Source organism: Candoia aspera, chromosome 3 (assembly GCF_035149785.1).
Source record: "Candoia aspera isolate rCanAsp1 chromosome 3, rCanAsp1.hap2, whole genome shotgun sequence".
Classification (NCBI taxonomy): Eukaryota; Metazoa; Chordata; class Lepidosauria; order Squamata; family Boidae; genus Candoia; species Candoia aspera.
This window is the reverse complement of record NC_086155.1, coordinates 87464702-87485974: the sequence shown is the minus strand read 5'-3', so window position 1 is coordinate 87485974 and position 21273 is coordinate 87464702. Positions and strand designations below refer to the sequence as shown.

The following is a 21273-nucleotide window of genomic DNA, read 5'->3' as shown; positions in this document are numbered from 1 at the left end:
CAGATCAGTTATAATAACACATTGATTTTGTTTAGGTTTGTCTATACATTCTGACAAATCCATCAGATAACAGTAGGCAAAGCACAGGAAAAAAAGTAAGAAATTGTAAGCCAAAGAAAGTAAAAACATAAAAGGAAAAGGAAAATATGGCCAAGTGTACTCCACAACAGTCACTATACCTCTCTGTACCTTTCTATCATGGCAAAAACACACATATACCTCTTCCTACATTGCCTTTTGTTCTTTAAGCTTCTCACCTCTATCTTTATGAGAATCTCATCCACATCATCCAGTCACAACTTTCTTGGTTTACCCCTTCCTCTTCCTTCATATATTTGTTCTGCAATTTGATCTTCTTTCATTCTCTCTGTATAACCAAACTTCAGTGTACTTATTTTGTAACGGTTACTCAGTTTTGTATTCGTTCAACCTCCATTCATTCTTGACCCCCTCCCTTGTTTTACCACACACAATTCTTAAGGACCCCACTCCCATGGCATTCAACTTAGTGTGTTTGTCCTGACGTAACTTTCACTTCCCTATAACAAACTGGGCAGAAGCACTCTGATCCACAGTGATTTTTGCTTCTGTCTACAAACATGCATTCCTTGCAGCAGACCACAGACTACCTACTACCTTCCTACCATCACTTGCAGTCTTTAAATTTCTCCATTTTCCCATCTTTAGTAAAACATTTTGCCAAGGTACACAAATTCATCTAGCTGCTTTAGCTTTTAGCCATTTCTATATAGCCATTTATATCTAGTTAGCAACCATTTTCCTTATCAGACCCAACTATATTGGTGTTTGGTACATTAATTTTAAGAGCCACATTCCTTGCTGCATCAGACATACTGTTGAACATTTGCTGCAAATTATTCAGGTTCTCATCCAACAACACAGCATCATCTACATGAAAAAGTATACATACATTCACATCCCCAGCTATAACACATCAAATGTAAGCACAGGTAATCCTTATGCATTTATCTAGTAATACATTAAACAACCAAGAGGACATTACATATCTTTGTCAAAGTACTTTATTTCAGTCACTGGCCAGCCTTACATACTGTGACATAAAACATGGAAATACAAGATAAATAAAACAAAATGGAGTAAAAGATGACTACAGCCAACATAGGTGAAACTTTCTCAGGTCACTGTGAACACTGAGACTCTTAATACGCTTCAGAAAAGGCCATTATAAATATAGCAAGAAACAGATAAACAGGAGGGTTAACAGTTATTGTTATTACTAAACGTGGAGCAAGTTGAACCAAAGCTAACTGTTCCTAGTGAGGTCCTGTTGAATCATTCTAGCTATTAAACAAAATTTGGCAATATGGTGGGAATACATTGTCCTGATCACCCAAAAGATAATCGAGATAAAAAGAATTAGTGTGGCCTGAATATTGAACTAAGGAAGGTACAATGAATTTCTGTCACAGATCTTGGTGAGATTGACATTACAGAAGCTGTGGGCTGTTGTTTCAATGGCTCCTCACTTATAGTGACAAAGGTGTTCATTATATGGGATTTTCTGGAATCTTCCTTCCAGACCCACAATTTGCAGGGCATTACTGGGCATGATCATCAAAGTTCTTTGGAATTTTGGTATGGTATATGTCATAGTCTTACCCTTGGCTCAACATTGAACCACATTCCATTTATTTTCACATATGCTTTACTTTTGTTATGGTATATACTTCTCATAGTCAGCAACCAACATTGAATCCATAAACTTATCTTTCAAAACCAACTTCTATAAAACATTTGTTTTTCCAAGATGTGACAGCAGCTTAATTCCAAATGTTCATGAAAATACTAGAGAATTCAGAACAGGGACATTAAATCATGCAACCCTCACATGCTTACTGATTTCTTATGGCATTTTCTTATTTATTTATTTCTTATTTCTTATGGCAAAGCAATTGTGAGCAGCTAACAAGTTAAAACAAATACATGTCACAAAAAAGCCATATATAAACACATATAGTGCCAGATTCAGTAGCTCACATAACAGATACTAATGGCTCACATAACATCCCGGCCCAGTCCTGGAGGTAAGAATGAGGTTTTCATGGTCTTTTGAAAGGCCAGCAAGGCTGGGGCAATCCAAATTATGGGGATGGGAAGATAGGAGCAACTACAGAGACAGCACACCTTTTGGGACCCCTATGATGGCAAGGTTTAATAAACAGTACCCAGAGCATGCCATCCCTGTCTGATCTTATAGGGTGGGCAAAGATAATTGGAGATAGATGAACTCTCAAATATCCTGGCCCAACTCACTTTAAGCGGGTTACTTCAAGAAATTTTGATTGCGCTCCCCCTTCCTTCTTATCCAGATTTTTAAAAAACCTTTGTAAAGGAGTAGAAAAATGGAGTACAGTTGGTTTCTTCTGTGGCAGGTAATTAAACTTCTCAGCAAAGTCCATCAGAGCTCTTGTTATTGCCAGATCTGCATTTTCTTGTTATGTGTTTTCTTTTCTCTTTTATGGGAATGAGAGTGGTAGTAGAAAGAGGAGGGCTGTGTTATACTCTCTGAGCATTACATTTAAGAACTTCAGGGAATCCTTTAGGCTTTCTTCAAGTTTGAGGAATGCAAATAATTTTTGAGGCAAATATTTGGTGCATATCCAGTACTAGATGCTAATCCCCCGCCCCATTTCAGTTGTAACCTATATGGGTTTAGTTGCTGAGGTAGGTAATCACAGTGGAATGAATGAATCTTGTTTATTCTCACTGAGCTCCTACTGCCCTTCAGTACAATCAACTGTGATATTCTTTTTGAAATACCTAAGGATGGTATTGGAACATATGGTTCTTCAAAAAATCTGTTTTAGATCTATCTAGGCAGATAGATTCCAGTTACCTTGCCCCGCTGGAAGATGTTTAGATTAGAGAAATACATTGTGGAGTTGCCCCTGGACAGTATCTGACCACCTCAATTTAAAATGTGATGCCAAAATTGATAAAGGGAACTGACTGTTTCTACATACAGGTAGTCTTCGTTTAACAACCACAATTGGTACTGACAACTCAGTCATTAAGCAAAGTGGTTGCTATGTGGAAGTCTCGTGACTGCAACTGTGCTTACTATTTTACTTCAGTTTTCCTTTGCTTCTTGCTACTTCCTTCAGCTGAACTGGGGTTCTTTGAGGACATCTTGATATGGGCTAAATAAGCAAGTGAAAATAAGAGCAGAGAGATGCCGTGAAGGTCACAAATGCAATGACGAGTTACTAAGTTGCTTTGTTAGCACTGTTGTAACTTCAAACAGTCACTAAATGAGGCAATCGCTAAGTGAGGACTACTCATATTGGGATGTTTAATAGATTGTCTAGAGGACCCAGATTATGGAAAAATTGCTCTACCTTCAACTATAATCTGTAACCATGGTTTATTAAAGCTTACCTTACTTTAAATATGACCCAACATGTCTTTTTAATCTAGGTGGGGATGCCTAATTATCTCCTCTAGCTTCCATACTATTTTCCCCAAAAACAAAGCCACTCCTGCAGCAGCATCTCCACTGCTCAAGCTGTTTTCATCCTCCAACAGAGGTACAATGAATTATTGGTATAGAGAGACTCAAATTCCTACCACTGTGCATGGAGTGGCTCCAACCTCATGTGACTGAAGCACCATCTAATTTGTTTTATAAACAAAAGGGTTTGCTACCACATACATTTGGTAGAAGAGAGTGGCTAGGTGCAATTTGGAGCTGAGTGGCTCTAATAAATCTAAATTAGAAATAAATTTAAAAATCACATCTGATATGGTTTGTTGCATCTGTGAAAAGTCTGGTACAAGTTTCAACAATTTGTCCTTCCTCTATATTGCAACAGCCCTCCTGACACCATTTATGTTAATTTATTTGCTGTTTATATTATAGCATATTTCTGTTTTAGAATAAGTCATTTGGAATTATTTGCAATATCAGAGTATATTTATTTTCAGGAAACACAAATGCTGGCTGGCTGACAGATCCTGCTGGGACATAACCTTTGTGTCCATCTCTGAAGGAATAAAGGGTGGATTAGAGTTCTGGCTTTTTAACTGCAACATTACGTTTCCAGGAAATGGAAGTTTTTCCTGATACAGCAGCACAGAAGTCTTCCAGCAAACTTGGAATACAGCAATCCTTCAGAATTTCCAACTGAACAAGACAAGACTGGAAAAGATATGGGTTGGAGCCAGTGTAAGCAGCCCATTTTTTTCCCCACTTTCAAACTCTCGTGTACTCAGGTGAATACATCAGGAGAACTAATGCAACACTTTTTGTGCTTTTTGCAAAATATTGTAAAGGTGGCACAAACAGTTGCTTGATGGAAGTGGAGCTATGTTCACAACAATAATAAGCCATTCATTCTCATCTTAAAGAGTTTTTTCTGGTAATATTCCACATTAATCAGCATGTCTAAAAACTCCCCAGCCTGTCCCAGCCAAGTTGACTATTAGTGTCAAATTATGCCTTCACATCCAGTACTTCTATTTGTGATTTGTTACAGTGAACTGGAACTCAGTGGAAGAAAAAGGAATAGCCCAATAGCTGAAACTTCTGTAAATACACTACTTCACTATTCCTATGAGGTAAGCTTATAGCTCCTTATTTTGAAATATCTTAATTTCCTCAATCTTGTTTTCTTTGAAAAATGTTCATATTATTATTTTATATGGGATAAATACCCTTCTGTATGGTTTAAAAAAAATACTAGTCTGATAATTCATAGCATATTATATTAACAATATAAAAAATTCTGTATTGAATAAGATGCAGGGCATTACAGGATATGTGGATGTTAATGAATATTTTTAAGGCAAATAGTATACGCAAAAAAGCAATTTTTATATACAGTGAAAACACCATTTGATGAAGTTAATAAACAGTGGGTTATTTTTATCTATTTCACTACGCCTTAGATTTAAATTTCTCTAAAAGCAATAAAAAAGCTCTTTTCAGTGATGAGAAAATTCTAACTTCATAATAATTAGGGAGGTCTGCACCACTTCCACTTTTTTTTATACTGAATGGCAACTGAACTAGTTAATTTTTGTGCATTTAAACTATACAATAACTGCTATAAGTTTTTAAATAGTTTTATAGTAAAGTTCAATCTTTTCTGTACAAGTAACTTTCAAGTGACAACATAAATTGTCAAAAAATGCTATATAAAACATATGACATGCAAATATATAAAGATCACGTTAACCAAGGAGAATTTAATTGTCCAGAGTAGGAAAAAAACTAAATACAGACACTTACAGCAATGCTTCAAGCTTTGGTTTATTCTTAAATTAAGTATATTTTATACTCTGCAGTCTTAATAAACCATTTAATCTTGGATATGGGCTCCTTTCACTGCTGCACTCTAACATAAGTAGGCTTCCATGAGAAAAAGTACAATTCCACAAATGAAGTAGATTATAAGGTTTTTGAGTGCACTTCATATTAGCTGCTTTTACATTTGGAATGCATTTAAATACTCTTGAGAAAAATGTAATAACAACAACAATAATAAAAATTAACTTCATTATTCTTCACAGCTTTTTTCATTCCATGTTTTAAAATGTCTGTATCGATATTTATAAAAATATTTTCAATATGGCACCAAGGTGAAATCCTCAAGAAAAAAAAAACAGTTCCGGAAGTTTTTATTGCCCTATACAAAATGAGCTTCCCTATGTTCCAGTTCTTGCATCCGCTTTGGCCTTAATCTCTGATAAGTGGGCTTCAGGTCTGCAGGGGAAAGGGTTTCAGAACTAGTTTTTTGTTGCTTTCCATGTTGGCTAGAGGAATCTGAAGAGCTGTGAGCAAGGCCAGGATTCACACCTAGCCCTGGAACTTCATCTTGGATTATTGATGCATAGGGTTTGGGTGCAGAACTCTCATCATTTGGTTTGGCCTTAATGTTCAGTGGTGGTTTATAAAATGTTCCTGGTGGTGGCTGTAAAGTTCTTGGCATTCTGAAAGTAGCAACAGGATTAGAGACTGTGGAATGAGTTTCTACTGTAGTCCTTGCAGCCCTGACAGGTCCTGTATATGGCTTACCAGGAAATATGGCATTTACTGAATTGTTAACTAGGTTGCTAGATATACCTAAGGCACATGTATTTACAGACTCTTGTGTTAGGTTTTCCTGGGATATATTGGTCACAATCATTGCTGTCCTTGAAGTCATATCATATTGCTTATATTGCTTGTCCCAAGTTTTTTTCTGAGTCTGTGGGTCATAACAAGAGAGTCTACAACCAGCATTAACAGTGGGGAGTGACTGTGTCTCAGAAACCTCTTCAATAACAGGACTTTTCCCAAGCTTCTCTGGACTCAGGCTTGCATTTTGGGAGTTTCGCTCATTTAAAATACAGGGGGGAAGCATTGGTCCTAAAGGTAAACTCACAGGACGAAGAAATGGCTTTGTCCTCTGAGAACGCAACTGAACTTTGGTTATTTGACAATTAGGTCTTATTAACTGATTGCTTTTAACACCATCCTCAGTTTTAAGGTCATACTTCCCATTGTCTTGATCTGAAACTGGAGCCACTCTGTTGCCTAGGAAGGAAAGAGATGTTTTGAGTGTTATCAAAAAGTATTAATATTGAATATTAACTAGAAAAGATACAGATTTCAGAGAATCACATTTCTAGTTTATGTCACTTCTTGACAATTACACCTTGTTGCTTTATGACAAATATGCCTGAAAGACACATCAATCAACTGTCTCCTACTCCAGAATCTCATTCTATTTGTTCCATTTATTATGATTCATCTTCCTCAACATAATTCCAGAAGGAAGGAACTCTCCAAGAAGCTACCCACAATGGAATTTCATTCCTCCTGCTTGTTTTTGTTAGTAGAATGAAAGGTCATTTTGTGTTTGTTTTTTAACTCAAGCTTCTCTAACCTTGCATTCTCCAGACGGAATCACTTGTTGGGAATTTCAAGTGGTTGCAGTCCTAACATACAGTATCTGGAAATGTTAGGTTGAAGAAGGCAGTTTTAATTAATGGACATTTCTTTATCTGACAGCTGCAAGCCCACAGAGAGACTCTCATTAGCTCAAAGTCAGACTAAATAATTGCAGAATTAACATGGTAAAACAATTCAAATGAAAGATTGTTACAGCTAGGCCCTATGTAAAGATGTTCTCATACTTCAAATTTAGCACTATGTTGGGTAGGGACAGGAAGTGGCAACCTAAACAAAATATTAGAGAACTGCAGTATTTAAATATTCTGAACACTTTTACCTATTTCATCACTATGAAAAATTGAATAAGTATGATAATCAAGCTGGGGAAAAATCAGATGTCTTTTTTAGAAAAGACAAGCAAGAGATAACTTTTACAGACTTAGGAAAGACTCAGGCTCTATCAGGTATCATGTTTAAGTGCTATCCAGCAGTCTGTAAACCAGCAGAAAAATATGCCAGCATAAATTGTGCTGTCTGCATAGCCAATTCTTATTCTGCTAGAGGAACAAGGCCAGTGAATAGTGTTGTCCTTATTGATTTAATCTGGGCCAGTTATAAGTGATTAGTGGATTCACCTGGTTTTCTGTCCCTTCCACCAAGCATCGCATGTCAATAGGAAAAACAACTACTAATAGCTTTTCTTAAAATGTTGTAGGGCAGGATAGGATTAGATGGTGGTGCTTGGAATGGCAGACTTAGCCACCTGTCAAGTTCTCAACTAACAGATGACAGGTGTTATGGGGGGGATGTGGGGTGAAAAAAGAGGAAGCTTTCACAATGGTTTTATTTGATGTAACCTCTCCTCCACACTATGACTGTCAAGTCATCTTTGATGGAACATTAAATCCATGTTTAAAAATAGTCCAGATGACAGGTGTGATGAGGGGCATGAGGTGAACTGGAATGATGGACAACAAATGAAATAAACCATCAACTAATGCTGCAAGAAAATCTTAGCACTGGCAGTGAGCACCAAGGAGTCCAGTTCTGATTTTATGGCCAGCACCTGGAAATAGCTGGTGCACAGCCATGGAGAACACAAATAATATTGGTCTGCATGTAACAACAGTTATCAATATAGTACCCTGTGCCACCAAAGCCAGAATTGAGTAGGTAAAATGGCATACCAACAGAAACATGTAACCGGGAACAACCACATGAACAGCATATAACTTTGTAGCAGTCATCAAAGAATTCTCAGAAACGATAAAAGTAATGAAAACAATAAAAAATGTGGGCAAGCAAAACCTCTTGCTGGTAGCAGCAGTGTAAAACCTGTAATTCATCCAATGGCAACACAGCTGGCAGGACCTGACTTCTCTTTCCCAGCTGATATTGCAGAACAGGCCTAGTGCTCTTTCAAGAGAGCACTAACCCTATTTTTTTAAACACAAGTCTGGTGAGAAGGACTCAAAAGTCTGCATTCATAAGAAGCCAGTGTAAGACTGGAGAAGTGCAATGCAAAACACCTGTTAAGCACATGCCTCAGTAGAAGCCAGGTGTCTGGACTGTCCTGCAGTCCAAGCTGAAATGGCCATGTCAGTTCCCAGAGACCTAGAGTGGAGGGGATGTTCCTGCATCAATCTAAAGCAGCCAATAGATGCTGTGCAGATCCCAACACTGGATCGTATCAGCAACCACACTGTTGTTGAAGAATGCCAGATCATATCCATAGCAAAAATTGTGTAAGGGCAAAAGTGAAAAGTCTATAATGCTGGGAAAGGTGGAGGAAAAGAAGAGAAGAGGATGAGTAACAGCAATGTAGGTGGACTCAATTACAGTGGTGACGGATGCATCATTGGAAGATCTGAAGGACCAGGCTGGGGATTTATCATCCTGGAGAAGGTCTATCTCTATAGTTGCTAAGAGTTGACAGTGACCTGAAGGCAGGTAATCAATCAAATCTGAGCTATTTCTATTTATGCACAGGATTTTGCTTTATAAATATCTAATATGACACAAATGGAGAAAATAGTATTTCAAAAAATTATATTAGTAAAGTACATATTTGTGCGGTTTTGAGCTGCAGATCTCTCAAGACAAAATAGTTATCATCAATTGTAAGTATGCAAAAAAAATTATAGATTTGTCACTTGAGAATTAATCATAATGCACTTTTACACTGAAATATTCTTGCAGTGTGTTAACTCAAGATTCAAGTGCCCTTTAAATATTAAATATTTCCAGTTATATTAGCCCTATAAAAGTTGACAATTCTGAAAATTAATGAATTTCATTAATTGTCTTAATGAAAATTAAGTCCTGGCACCAATTTAATCTAACTAAACAATTGTCTTGTTTTGTTTTTAGACATAGAACAATGAAGATTAGCAGGAATAACTCTATAAAATTCTACAGTTAATGAGACTGACCCGGTTCTTTTATAGGTACTGTGTCATTTTCCAAAACTGAGACAGGAGGTGATTCTGAAAGGGAATTTTGCTTGCCAAGACTGTGTTTTGTTTCAAGTTCACAGGTCCATTCTAATAAATAAATAAATAAATAAATAAAGCACTTACATTTAGACAGGAAAATCTAACATGGTATGGAAGTCCACCATGGAGGTTGTTAAAGTTTGTATGGGAGAAAACATCTACAGTATAGTATTGTTGTTATTTGTTATGTTGTCTTCTTGTGAGCCACTGAGAATCAATTTATGATTGCAGCGGGATATAAATTTGGCAAATAAATAAATAAGGTTATTTCAAGCCTAAAACATTTTAATAGTGTTCTATCGATTTCACAGAGAGCATCAATATTTATCCCACTAATTAACAGAGACAATTCTGCCACACTGGTGCATCCATATACTGTAACATACAAACACCAACCTTTCACTAAAGAATCAGACTGGGAGGGGGACCTTCTGCTACCATCTGGTTCTTCAAGAGATATGCTTGTTTCAGAATCATTCCTCTCATTTTGGATCAACTTGACACTCTGCCAATGATAACAAGTTTTTAAATAAGACTTGATTTTTTTTTCTAAATGAAATAGTACAAGTATAATGCAATCCACAAAAGATATTGTTCCTCAACAGAAACTCACTTCCTTCATAGCCCCAAAGGATAGTGCTTTCCTTTGTTGATTTGCTTCTTTATCTTCTAATAAAATACTTCTAGTACAAAAAGAATTTTCATCAGATTCAGATGCTGCTGATGAATGTTCCTGTGCAACATCAAAGATCTTCTCATAGTGAGTGATCAGAAGTTCTACCACCCGGGCTTGATATGGATAGTCCACAAGTGAAGATAGTGAAAGTGTGGCATCTGTCTGACGTGGTCTAATCAAAGTTGGACCAAATATAATGCCAAGGTTGCTGGCAGACATTTTATTTTCATGAGACTGTTCACTAACTCTGTATAAAAGAACAGAAAATTCACAGATGTTTTGAGTTTACCAACAAATATTTGTACAAACAAACATGTTTTTAACTGCCAACTAACATTAATCATGGAATAGGATCCAGATACCTGAGGGACAGCCTATCTCCAATTGTTTCTGCCCTCCCAGTATGTTCCAGCAGAGAAGTGTGCCTTCTGTCACATCCCACCCCCTGCCTTCTGGTACAGCACGCCCCACCCCCCAAAAAACAGACAGTGCCTTCTCTCCTGGGGTTCTGAAAAGCCCTCACACCTAGCTTTTGTCTCAGGTCTGGGATTAATGTGTTGTTGTGACTCTCTAATTATGATGGTTGTTTTAGTCCAAGCTGTGTTGCTGTATGTTTTTTAACTATTTTTATTGTTTTGGGGTTCTGCAAGCCACCCTGAGTCATACGGGGTACGCAGCTATAACAATTTTAATTAATTAATAAAATCTCTGTATTAAACTTTATAATTAATGTTAATAGAGTAAAAATAACAAGTCACTAAACAGAAAGGGATATTATTTTCATTACTTCGTGTATTACTAGAAAATCTCTAACTGTAGGTGCTCGTTGACTTGGATTCTCTTACCTGTATAGATGACCTAAAAGAAACTGCAGAGTGTTATAGTTCGCTGCAGGCAGTAATTTCAGTAGATCTTTGATTTTAAGTATGATCCTATTCAATTCAATACAAACTGACTGCCCTTTTTTTGATTTTGGGCTCATCTGCTTCATATCAAGTTCCTCATTAATATTCTGGCTTTCCTTTGCAAGTCCAATGAATTCATTATAAAGTCGAAACAAAATCAAAGGTTCAGGGAGCTGAGGGAAAGAACATCAGAAATCCATCTGAAATTTTATCTTAACTTTGCTTATGTCCTTCTTTTCATTTGTCTAGACTTTTTCTGGAAAGCGTCTGAATTTTTTTCAGAATGATCTCATCCAATCTCTGCATAATTAGCATACTGCAAGCAATTCATGTAGCATTGATGAATTCCTCTTGTTAAAGCTTAGATTTTAATAACACTTCTATAGGTATTCTTAAGTTTTGCTTCATTTAAATGACCACTTTTATTTACTTGTAAAAAGTTCCTAAAAATAAAACACCTGATAGATAAAATAGTTATTAATCAGTTAAATCACAGTGCAAGAGAACAATTATCTTGGTCAATAACTGGAGGGGAGACTATTAGGAAATATCAAGAGCGTAGACTAGGCTGGTAACAAAAGCAAATCTTGGAAAAAGAAGGCAATGGCAAATCACTTCTGTATTGTCATCATAAAGGTACATGGAAATGTCCACAACGACAGCAAGAACTGAGCTGGATTCAAATGGGACCTTCCATTTTAATAAACGTCATGATTTATGCTCAGAAGGAAGTTTGAAATTCAAATGGGTGAGCAAGCAAAATTATCTTGGATAGAGGGACTAGATATATTTGTGACCGGGTTCATGCATTACATTAAGCCTGTGACCTAAACTGTGATTTGTCCAACAATAATCACTGTTTGCCAAAAGAAGCACTTATCATAATAGGTGAACTCAGCCACTATGCATGTCAATCTGAGTAGGAGGAGAAGGCAAGTGAAAGCATGTGAATGGCTCACAAATATGACTGGATCCTGACATGGCAATCGGTGCAGTTCAGGAGCTAAAACGATTGCTCATTTAAGGAATGAAGAATGGATTCAAAGTAAGGAAACCAATGAATTCCCCATTCAGACTCACAGCCTGAGAGTTAAACATGTGCCACAGTGCACAATTGCTACCATCACATCAGAGCAAATATTTCGTACTTCCCAGTGCTCACTGAAAAGAAGCTTTGCAACTGTTATTTTCAAAACTGATGCTAGTATGCAACCAAACACTACTGCAAGCTGTATTACAATTTAGGAAATGCTGGGAAGGGATTATGGAAGTCCAATATACATGAAGGTTAATGTAGTTAATTACGATTCACAAGCCCCATCTTTTTGCCTCCTCAGAATACAGCCAATTCTCTTGACTCGTGGAATAAAAATATCATGGTTTAAAGAGTAACTTCCACTGTTTTGGTGTAAGTAGTAAGAACTGTGGCATTTATCTTAAACTTATTGACAACTGCACCACAAAGAACAGCAAAAAAAAAAAGAAGGTAAGACTGGTGTAATATCTGACTATCAATGAAGCAGTTAAGAGGAAAAAACAGAAGAGAGGGCATAGTAGAATCTTGAATTGCAATAGAAGGGAATCAGGTTAGTCACTGCAGAAATAGATGATATGAAAATTATTAGGCATTTATGTTTCACTATAATTTAACGTTATAATGAGGTATTTGAGATGTAATTTCAGAATGGACTATTTATAGTGTCTTAGTATTATGTGTTTTACATTTATAGAGTTGCTGTATTAATAAAAATTGGCTGGTATGTTGGCTGTCAATATTAGCCTAGGCCCCAATTCTATATTTTCACAAGGTAGGTTGCACATTTTTGAGCCATCTATTTAAAGCATGATTAGACTATTTTTTGTACGTCAGAGGCCAAATGGATATGGTAAAAGCAAGAAGGATTGTTGTTTCTTGTTCAAAAATGGGTTCCCCCCCATTTTCTTCAACTTCTTTCCATTTTTTTCCAGCTCATTTCCCCCATCCACTCATTCCATGTTAATCACTTGAAATAGCTAATTTTCATTAATCTGACAAAAATCAATGACAATGAAAAAAAGCAGCAATCTAATTTTAAGAACTATTACTTGACTGTTTTCCATCCTTCCAATACAAGCAACAAAGCCAAAGGATAAAACCTCCTTGCAATCACTTCAATACTGGAACCTTCACAAAAAGCTACACAAGAATCTTGTCCTCCCAATATACAAACAGGTTAGAGTAAACAAGACAATAATGCATATTTACCTGACGAAGATATAGTTTAAGGACATTGCTTATATCATGTGCATAGACTTCAGATAATTCTACCAAATCTTTCCCATTTTCAAATGCTTGACAAAGTTTTTCAACTCTGGATTTGGCTCCATTCACACGGTATATCCCCTTAAATATGAGAAAAAGTCATAACTACTTGTGAAACCAAAATTTTAATGGTTTTGAAGAGAGGCATTTGAAAAGCAGTATGAATCTTTACCTTGACATTTAAGGCTCTAATTTCAATTTCAGAGGTACACTTTTTTATGATGAAGGGGATACCATCTGGACTATTTTTAGCAGCTTGAGTAAATTCTACCCCAAACAAATGAAGTCTTCCATGAAGCTTTTTATGCCCACACTGAATAGCTAAAGTCTCCAAACATTTTTTGTGACAGGAAAGCGAACACTAAAAGAAGCACAAAAGAAATAAGACATTAAAAAAGAGGGCAAGTGCATATAGCATCTTCTGTTCAGTTCATCACCTAACTTCATGTTTATTTAAAGCATTTAGCTACTTTAAACCAGCTCACAGTGATTTTATACTATTTTAAAAGTTTTTTTTAATAGTTACCAGCTGCTTGAGTGTTCTATGAACAAAAAGGTAGGATATAAATAGTAAAAATAAATGTGTATACAATGCATATACAATTCAGAAAACAGCCATTCCAGTATGTTGGATCCAAAGCAGCTCTTAAATGTGAGACATAATTAAGATTTCTCCCATAAACCTTTCTGTCAAGCCTAATAAATCACTGGAGAAGGAAAGCCGCTTATACTGTCTTGGCATATCTACTGCCAAGCTGGTAAAACAAATTGACACCACTCTTTCTTGCACTTCAGTTTCCCCCTAGTAGTTTCACATCTCCAGTGCACCTCACAGTCACGGAAGCCAGAGGGTTATGAAATTATATGATTTGAACGCAGTAACTAGAATCTCCCACAAGACACTAGAAGGAAGCCAAAAGATGTTTGGATTTCCAACCTCTTCACATTCTGCTCCATGGAATACCACCAGACTATCACATTCCCTGCATTTAGATGGAGCCCTCAGCTTCCGAAGTTTGTGTGTTTGTGCTGCCTTAGATAGGAGAGTGTTTCGAAAAGGTCCAGGAGAACTGGCAATTTCAGCTGCTAGATCATTTAAACCTTAGAATAAAAAGGTCTATCGTTAGCTCTTTAGGTGCAAGAAATACACTCTAATATATTCAGCTATTTATCCTATGAAATGGTATTCTAATAAGAATGCATATAACTTGTTCAGTAAAATGAAGCCATCTGTATTTTTTGCTTATGCAAATTATCTGTTAAAAAAGATGATTTAGCTTTTACACATTTAGGAAAAAGCAATTGTGTGGCAACTTAAATTGCAAAACAATTATGACAGAGGTTTAAGCCAGATACCATATTATCAGAAGTATTAATTGTTAACCAAAGTTGCAGATGTATTTTATGTATCTCATGGACTCTAGTCCATGAAAACTTATGTTGCAAGGTTAACCTTTAAGGTACCACAAGACTCATCGTTATTTTGCTTCAAGAGACTAATACGGCTATTCCTCTGGAAACTGCTGAAGGCCTGTTTAATGAGATCACAATATATCAGAAAATAAAATGCTCACTGCATACAGGAAACAAGCATGTCAGGGAAAAAGTAGCCCACGACCCTTTTCTCTCTATGCAGTGATAAACTGCCACCATTTAATCATACTGTATTGTAGTGAGCCACAGAGATGACCTTGGAGAAACTATGTGGTAACAGTTACAAAAACTTGTTTTAAGCCTGGGAAATGAAGAAAACCGTAGAAATAAACTCAGTCTGACTCTTAATTCCTTGGGGTATGAGTCCCTAATCCTGAGCAATCCTGTGGAAGATTGTTGTCCTATCATTTTATCATTAGATTTTTTGGGGGAGGATTGCTCACAATTTCATATTTCTACTCTTGAAAAAGTTAAATCAAGTAATACATTTCTATATACTCAATCATTATTTGTTGGTTTTGAAATCTCCACCAGCATATCACCCAAGCCAAAAAAAACATACCTCTGCTTATTTAATTCTATCTTCTATCAAACACGTGTAATACACAGCAGATATATTATCCTTTTAAGCTGAACAGCTAAGATTCATTTTTGCAGGAGAATTCCTGTATTTACTGAAATGTATTCTTTCAGCTCAGTAAATGTAATTGTTTGCTTAGAAGAAATAAACACGCCCATTATCTATCCTTGTTTCTAACAAAGTTCAAGTATCAAAGAAAATCAGGACTGCAAAGCGTACTTACAACAAATGATAAATTCAGCTTAGAATTACATTACCACAGTCAGAAGGTGAAGGTGGCTCCCTCTCATCAAGATCGTCTGCAGATGACATGGTACCTGTAGATGGTGTACGAGGAAGCCTTCTTTTAAAGTCACCTACTAAAGAGCCAAGACATTGACAATTTAAGCCCATCTGTTTTGTTTATTTTGCTGTAACAGTATTCAAAGTTCACTACATCATAGCAATATACATAGCACTTAAGAGGAATATATGTACCTGGACTAGCAGATGGAGAATCCACAGATCGTGATTCACTGCTTCCTCCTGCACTTTCAGAATCACTGCACATTCCCCCACTTTGATTACCAACTGACCAGGATCTGAAAGGTGGTGGGCCTCGCACAGCTTTAAAGGAGGATAAGAAATAGGTTTAATGATTTCAGGTTCTTCCCATATAAAACAAATTTTACTCTGCTTGTCACAGCTTATGCACACATTTTAAAAATTAAAACTGGAAGCACACTTCATTGTACTAGAGTAAAAACTATACATCCTCTCTATGTCTGCATGAGCCACTGTTCTGGTTGTGCACGCTCTGCAAGTGGCAGCTTTGCTGCACCCATCCAGCGGGATAGCCTAAATCATACCTATGGCAGAACAAAGTAGTCTAAGAAGAATTTGAATGCAAAGCCAGAACACTAAATCAGAAACACAGTTGTAGAAATTCTGCTTGTAGGAAAGTTGAAATTGGTTGACATTAAGTCCAACATCTGCATTTAGGCAGTCCACAATTACATACCTCCTGGAAATCCACAAAAAGGGCTTGAAAACATGAGCTACCAATTCTTGAACAGCTACTCATTAGCAGAATAGTGTCTCTGAGCTATAGGGACACACCTATGTTCAATAAACAAACTGAAATGGATAAATATTAAATGCATAATTGTTCTGTTATTAAACTTCATTTATTTTAACATGTTTGTACATTTGCTGCTTGACCTTTGTCCCATTTTTTCAGAGCGGAATTAAACTATTCAGTTTCTATTCATATTTCATTCTGGTTTGCTGAATTATTAGTTAACTGAAGTTTAAAATTCTTACATCCCAAAACTAAATTATGAGTCTTAATCATCTTTCACTTTCATTGATATCTTGACCTATGTAAAGATATCCCATTGAAGGCAACAAAAATATAACATACAATAAAAATAATACATTAGAATACTGGCAGTGGGCTGATCATAGTGATCTGATAAAGTTGTTACTTAACTACATGATCAACTGAAGTATTACCAGAGATATCTGTACTGCTTGAAGATCTTTTGTCTCCAATCTTTTGAGAGCGAAGACAGACTGGGCTTGTAATATCTTCTAGCGACTGAATGGGATAATCTCCTGAGCACTGAGATATACTTCCTTGTGATACATGGGCATTGTTTGACTGTTTACTGAAAACCCTGTGAAAGGGAACAAACCATTATTTGGAATTACAGTGTTTTCCCAATTAAGAATAAACCAACACCTTACACTTCCCTTCAAGATTTTAAATGCTTAAGTACAGAGCCATAACCATAAATACCCAGCTTCCTGAAACTTCCTTGATGACTTTCAACAACCTGATAGGCAGAGATTCAATCCACAGATTGTAGAAGTAACCTAGCAGCAAATTCTGCTCAATTTCTCAGGATCAATAGGCTCAAACTGATCCTAAAACATGGCCTCTGATCTCAGCTAGATTTATTTAAAAAACTTCCAACCTGTAGTGAGTGATGCTATAAGAACTCATCGTAATGGCCAGCAGGCACTTTTTCAGCTCAGCGTTCTCCAAAGGAATCTAGATAATTTTGAGCAATACTTCTGGGCAGCTATTCACAGAGAAGTACGCCCACTCACTCAAGTGTGCTATGTGCACACCCCTGCCAAAATTGCACTCCTCGGGGAGCACTCCACTACCACTCTCTGCCTTTTAATTCCTCTCCAAAATTAAATTTACATTTATTTAATAAATACATTTAAATTTATTTAATAAATTAACCCGTATCTTGAGCCAATTCTGAATCATTAATGACATATAGTCAGCTTCACTTATGCTGTTGGTTAATATGCAAATATCAGGATAAAGTAAATAGAAGAACAATCCTCCAAGCTTTCATGGGCTCTGGGCAAGAGACACCTGTCAATAAAAATGAAGTTTACAATAAAATATGCAATGTAGTCCAACTCTAAGAAGTGCTTCACTTCAGAATGTTGGGCTTTCTCCAAAATCCTATGATCCTATATAGACACCAACACACAATTCTATCCATCTCTTTTCTGTTTCTCTGCTACTCAACATTCAATATTCTATGACTGAGCTGAGCATGCTCAATCTTCCATTACTACTTTTGTTTTTGAAGCGGCTGTAATTTTGAAATTTTTGGCAGTGTTTGGCTCTGCATTTAACACTGATCAACTAGAATTATGAACTTATCTACCCACCAATCTGAGAAAAAAGTAGTAATTGTCTGAGCAGCTTTGATCATGGACAAGTAGAAAATCTTTGAAAAAGAGTGTTGAACAAATAAGGTTGTAGGAAATAAAGACTGCTGTAGTATGGGAAAAAAAAGACAAATATGATTTTTAATTAAAAAAAAAAAACCTGGAACAGAGAAATAGAACTGTAAAGATTGCTGCATATGACCAAGAAATCCAAATATTCAGCATCAATTTCCCTATAACATTATAGGACATAAAAGCAATAAATAAGATCTTTCAATGATAATAATTAAATATGGCAAAGATGACTCAGATATAGTAGTAAACATGGCTATTACAGCTGACCAAACACCCAGTTTAAGCTGGTGGATGAAAACTTACAGAAGCAGAGAACTTGTCCACATTTTTGGTAAATTCAAAACATTAACTTACCTAACAAGCTCACCTGCTTTTAAGCCCCATTTCAATTTGTGTTTCCACCATTTCATAGGCATCCAACCAATATTCCAACAATTCAAGCTTTTATTTATCTACATTTCTCTAACATTTTGTTCACATTTACTGCCAAATACACAAGAATGTATCTGAGCTCTCACCCTCCAACCTGGGAACTCTGAGTTTCAAAGCAGACAGACTCAGTAGGAACATCGTATTTTGGCAAATTCTTCACAAATTCAGAGAACTTTTTTCCTGGATCATACAGCTTGGCACTCTCACAGAGGGACTGACAGTTGACTGGTAGGGAGACAACTTGGGCATGCTGCATCTGGAACAGGTTAACTGTTGCCTACGTGGAAGATAATTTAAGATATTTCAAGGAGCATACATTGAAATAGTTTTCCTTTCTTCTCTACCATTTATAGCACACTGCTCAGACTGGCGTTTGCAGAGATTCAACCCCCCCCAAAAGTACATGACTATTTATGATAGGGGAAAATCCCATAGAGGTGACATTATACATCAGTGATCAGCCTTATGGGGTTTTTTTTCTTGTTGTAAGTTATTTGTTTTTTAATTACCTTAAGTGTAATTATGTATATTGCATTTTACTGTATGTATATAGAAAAGGATACACATAGGCTATGGCAAACCACTTCAGAAATCTTGCCAAGAAAACTGCAGGGATTAGTCCAGGCAGTTGCCAGGAATCAACAATGACTCGAGGGTGCGCATGCACACGCACAAACACAAATTCTGTCAATAAAAGTATATTCTGAAAAAGTGTATATACTTTAAACTAGCTTCTGCTATTTGGAAATGGCTGAGGAAGAAGAGAGTATGAATTCTATCTATTAAAATAATATTGTCTTAGACCTAAAATGTGCAACTCATGTAATAAATCTTTCCTATCCCCCTATTCCCCTGCTCAAAAGCTAACTCTGAGGGTTAGAGGACCATCCAGTGTAGCGTGGGATGAGACACAAGAAGTTTAAGTCAAAAAAATCTGCAAAAAAGTTGAAAAATGAAACTTTCACATTTAAGAAATTAGTGTGTTTATGTGTGTATGTATCTGCTATGCAGCATATTGTTGTAACAGGAATATCTTAAAAAGTCCTTTAATATCAAAATCAGAATTTTCTATTTTTAAAAAGGCAATATATACCAGCTTCCCTGTAATATACTGTGTATTCTATATTATGTATCCATATAATCTCTAAAGTCCTGAAGTAGGATGGAAGAAGTAACGTTCTCATGGTTGTGTAGCCTCACAATCCAACTGCAGATTGCACTGCAGTTTCACTGGGGCAATTAATAGTAATATTTTTTATTTATGGCCAAAAGACCCAATTAGCAGTATGACAATTGCCATCTGCCCCAAGATAATTTCCAAGGATAGCATTCAGTCCAAAGTAATAGAGATGATCCTGGGATAAATCCTTATATATACAAGGAGTACTCATAAGTATATATGTATATAAGGAGTGAAAAAAAAGTTCAGAATATTACTGTTCTTGGTTCATCTCTGCATCATCAGCGTTTAGAGAAATGTACATTTCACTTTCTACAAGAATGTGTTCAATAAGCACAGCTCCATAGATAATATACTTCATAACAGATGTTTCTTCAGTGAAGCATAAAAAAAATCTATGCCAGAGAGATTCATTATCTAAGGCTGCTATATTCTGAATTCACAATTGGTATTTATCAACATAAAAATCATCTGCATATTACAAACAAAAGGGGAATAATTCCCACCTCACATATAAACAAGGTTTTGAAACTTCTCATAATTGCTGGTTTACTATCCAATTACTGATTTATGGTTAAATACTGTAAATTACTTTAGAAACAAGCTAGTCATATGCCATATTGCTATTGGTTGCTTATCAGTGGTCATAAAATGTTTCTCAGCACTTTTTAGAAACAGCAAAATACAAAGAAACTACAAAATTTTAGATACATGTATTTTAATTAAAAGACCAAAACTCTAGAAATAGCACCTCTAAGTTTACATACTCTTCATAATTATCCTATTATAAAATAAAACAGCTTTAAACCAAAGTTTAAACTGCAGCTGCATTTTTCCCACTTGTTGACTTTCAAATTCTTAAAGATTGTTTTAAAGGAAAGATAAACCTGAGATCCTTGGTTAGTATCATGTATACAAAAGAAAAAGAAAGAAAAAGAAAACATTGGCACTATCATCCAAATATGTATGCCAGAAGCTATACTGCTATAAAAAAAAGGTAAATATGGCAAAGATAATCTGATACAATCATACAGGAAATGTTGTCTCTTTTCATTTGCAGACTGTCCTCTTTAGCAGAGGCACAAAAATGCAGCTCACCAACATCCATTTTGCCGTGTTCAGAGCCCCCACATATTTAGTGGGGCCCTCAACATACCATGAAAAGCATGGTATGGCTTTTGAAGTAATGGAAGTTGTACACCCCTTTCTCTTCAGTCAGGTTTTTCAGGTCTGAGTTTAACTGAGTTAACTGATTTTAATTGTTTTATGAGCTTATGTTTTTTGTGTTGTGTGTTATCTTGCGTTCTGTATGGGGAGAGTGGGTAAACCATATGTATGGGTGTATAAATAAAGTACTTTATAAAAGATATAGTGCTATTTGAAGTATTTAACAGAATAGTTCAGACAAACAGAAATCCTAGCTTCTTGCCATGAAAACAAGCTGTAGGCTTGACACTTCCCTCTCTCATATATTCCCCTTTCAAATACTAGGAGGTGATAGGAAGACCACACTTTAAAGTTTGAATTAACTACCATTTTTTTGTACCAGGAAAATTATTTGAGATAAGGCACTGATTGTTTTATACTAATGGGTTT

General features: G+C 36.1%; 1 protein-coding gene across 3 annotated transcripts in view; it reads right to left on the bottom strand.

Annotated features, from left to right (window-relative positions):
• Positions 1-1025: 1025 nt before the first annotated feature.
• Positions 1026-21273, bottom strand: part of ARHGAP29 (Rho GTPase activating protein 29) — a 66065-nt gene continuing 45817 nt past the window's right edge. Inside the window, exons 13-24 of one of the 3 annotated variants that reach the window (XM_063298294.1) lie at positions 18584-18774; positions 16806-16969; positions 15789-15917; positions 15569-15667; positions 14235-14398; positions 13470-13658; positions 13241-13378; positions 10936-11168; positions 10028-10337; positions 9811-9919; positions 9352-9462; positions 1026-6559 (exon numbers count right to left, since the gene is read on the bottom strand). In XM_063298294.1, the coding sequence (XP_063154364.1) occupies positions 5670-6559; positions 9352-9462; positions 9811-9919; positions 10028-10337; positions 10936-11168; positions 13241-13378; positions 13470-13658; positions 14235-14398; positions 15569-15667; positions 15789-15917; positions 16806-16969; positions 18584-18774 (2727 nt within the window). In that variant the 3' untranslated portion in view covers positions 1026-5669. Of the gene's footprint in view, positions 6560-9351; positions 9463-9810; positions 9920-10027; positions 10338-10935; positions 11169-13240; positions 13379-13469; positions 13659-14234; positions 14399-15568; positions 15671-15788; positions 15918-16805; positions 16970-18583; positions 18775-21273 lie in introns of all 3 variants that reach the window. The other 2 variants (XM_063298293.1, XM_063298296.1) reach the window with 2 other exon arrangements.